This window comes from Cryptococcus neoformans, chromosome 7 (assembly GCF_000149245.1).
Source record: "Cryptococcus neoformans var. grubii H99 chromosome 7, complete sequence".
NCBI lineage: Eukaryota > Fungi > Basidiomycota > Tremellomycetes > Tremellales > Cryptococcaceae > Cryptococcus > Cryptococcus neoformans.
In genome coordinates, this window is record NC_026751.1 from 907,660 (window position 1) to 910,159 (window position 2,500).

General features: G+C 49.8%; 2 protein-coding genes; one reads left to right on the forward strand and one right to left on the reverse strand.

The window, feature by feature from the left end:
* The window catches only part of CNAG_05798 (signal recognition particle subunit SRP9), a 993-nt gene extending 554 nt beyond the window's left edge, over window positions 1-439 (forward strand). Inside the window, exon 4 of the mRNA XM_012195147.1 lies at window positions 1-439. This exon is cut by the window's left edge and continues 130 nt beyond it. Within this exon, the coding sequence (XP_012050537.1) occupies window positions 1-152 (152 nt within the window). The 3' untranslated portion in view covers window positions 153-439.
* The window catches only part of CNAG_05799 (chitin deacetylase), a 2,545-nt gene continuing 480 nt past the window's right edge, over window positions 436-2,500 (reverse strand). The window contains exons 2-7 of the mRNA XM_012195148.1: window positions 2,383-2,500; window positions 2,026-2,221; window positions 1,430-1,972; window positions 1,262-1,382; window positions 1,104-1,208; window positions 436-1,052 (exon numbers count right to left, since the gene is read on the reverse strand). The exon at window positions 2,383-2,500 is cut by the window's right edge and continues 118 nt beyond it. Coding sequence (XP_012050538.1) covers window positions 742-1,052; window positions 1,104-1,208; window positions 1,262-1,382; window positions 1,430-1,972; window positions 2,026-2,221; window positions 2,383-2,500 — 1,394 coding nt within the window. The 3' untranslated portion in view covers window positions 436-741.

The window sequence follows — 2,500 nt, forward strand, 5'->3', positions numbered from 1 at the left end:
CACCGGAGCGAGGAGGAACGCCTGCGCCTGCCGGGGCGAGCGCGGCGGCTCCACCTTCAGCGGTGGCCTCAGGGGGTCAGGAAGGAACAAAGCAAGGAGCTCAAGGAAAGCCAAATACGGGCGGAAAGAAGAAGAAGAAGGGAAAGAGATAAAGACGGGTTGTATGTATTACGCTTTGATTGTAATGTTGGTGACGGTTATAAGCTCCTTGGCTGGTGATCAAATACGGAGAAGCAGAGAATACATATTGAGCTGCTGGCAGGTGAAGCATAGACATTAACGCCAACTAAAAATCTGTACTAGACTGAGGCTAACTGCTGTAGGCTGTGAAGTTGGGATGGAGAACAACGGCAGAATTCTGAAAAATCAGTGATTTGGCACCGGCGTAGGTCATAAGGCTTCAAAACATTCAAATGCAGTGAAACAAATGTATGTGTGAAGCCATCCATTGAAAGCTTGTTCGCGAGGTATGCACAACAACACGTTCAGATCGATCGAATGAAAAGTACATGGATGTTCAAAACGTTCAAAATGTCCATGATATTCATAATGGATCAAACTTTGAAAGATCAAAAAGACAAATGGTTCACAATGAAAGACGGTTCAACGAAAGATGGTTCAGCTATTAATACTTGATGGATTTGAGGCAAAGTATAGCCCAAGTATAGCCCCATTAGACACACTTCCCTCCCCCCCCACCACCCATCCCCATCCATCGTTACATTGAAAGCCTTGAAATACTTAGGCGACATATACCATACCAACCGCAACAGCGGCAAGAGCAATGAGGGCACCACCCATGGTGGCTGATCGACCAGACCCGCTGGAAGAAGTGTTAGAGGCGGCGCCTGTAGAAGCGCTGGCGCCAGAACCACTAGTGGTGGAGGCAGCAGAGCCAGCGGCAGTGCTGCCAGTGGCCTCAGAAGGTGCAGAGACTTCAGCACCGGTAGCAGTGCCAACAATGGGCTGGAAGAAGGTAGACTGGGAGCCGGTGGCTGCAGTGATCTGAGTAGTAGTCTGGTTGGATGAAGTCTCAATGTATGCTTCGGAGGCTGTGTATCATCTTAGCCCACAACCTTTTCTGATTAGCGGAGGCAACTTACTGTCCTTGCCCAAACAGTTGATGATGGATTTGAGCTGATAGGTACCGTTGGCGAGAACTTGGGGCAAAATGTAACCAACAGCAAGGTCAACACTCTGCTGGTAGACTGTAAAGGTATACGTCAGGATTATTATTGCAAGACGGATAGACAAGACTTACTGTCGTGCTCAAGAGTGATGAAACCAGTGTCCAACTTTGGGGCGTATTCGGTGAGAATCTTCTCAAAGGTCTCATAAGAAGAAGCGCCGGTGGCGGTACCACCACTGATGTGCCAGTCGTTCTGTCATTTCGTTAGTAAGATTATTGCGAAAGTCAAGATAAGCCTACAGTGTCAAAGTTAACAGTGGTTGAGCCATCAGTGTAAGAAGTCCAGATAACAGGGGTCAAGCCCATCTGAGCAGCAATAGCTCGAACACGGTCATCAATGTCACCATAAGGGGGTCGGAAAGTGTTTGGGGTGACGCCAAGGGTGTCCTTGATGACCTTCATTGTCCAACCAAGCTCGGCAACAATTTCCTCGTTGGTAAGAGTAGTAAGTGCGGGGTGAGACCAAGTGTGGATAGAGATCTGGTGTCCAGACATGTATTCGGTTTGGAGCATCTCGGGTCGAGAAAGGACACGAGAGCCGACAACGAAGAAGGTGGTCTTGATGTTCTTCTCCTGAAGGTAATCAATTAGGAGAGGGGTGAAGGGAGAAGGCCCATCATCGTAAGAGAGACCCCAAACATTCTTGTCAGGACACTCGACAATGTCGGTTTCCCGAGTGCAACCACCACAAGTCCACCAGCATCGACCGTCGCTGATAGCAGCCGCGTCAGTAGAACAATCGCCCGTTGTCACATTATAACTGGGCACCTTGGACAAGTCGATCTAATCCAACTGTTAGCTCTTCTGGTGCCTTTTCGGACTCAAACACAACTCACCTTGGCCATCCAGTCCTTAACCAAAGAGGAGTTGGTAGGAGGGGTGACATCTAAAGCTGGATAATCGGCGATGGTGAGGGCACTGGTAGGGAGGACAGGGGCACCAGAAACGGTAGGTGTGGCACCGGCCGCGAAGGTAGAGTAGAGGGCCACAGTAGAGTCAGTGGGGGCACCAGACGTGAGCTCGCTCAAAGCACTAAAAACGCACTTGTCAGCATTTGGCCTCTAAAAGCTACGTTTGGTTAAAGGAATTAGTGGGAGGATAATGATGGGCACGGTTCGCGTGGGCGCTTGGCTCATTGTTCGCTATGGCCTGTGGCGAGACTGGAGGTTGACGGAAAAGTCGAGAGTACTCACGGAATGGAGAAACCAGAGGGACCGGTAGAGTCAGCAGTCTTAGTTAAGATGCTACTGTCAACCGATGTGCCTGTAGTCTGCGCCACCACACCAGCGAGGGAAATTAGAAGAGCAGAGA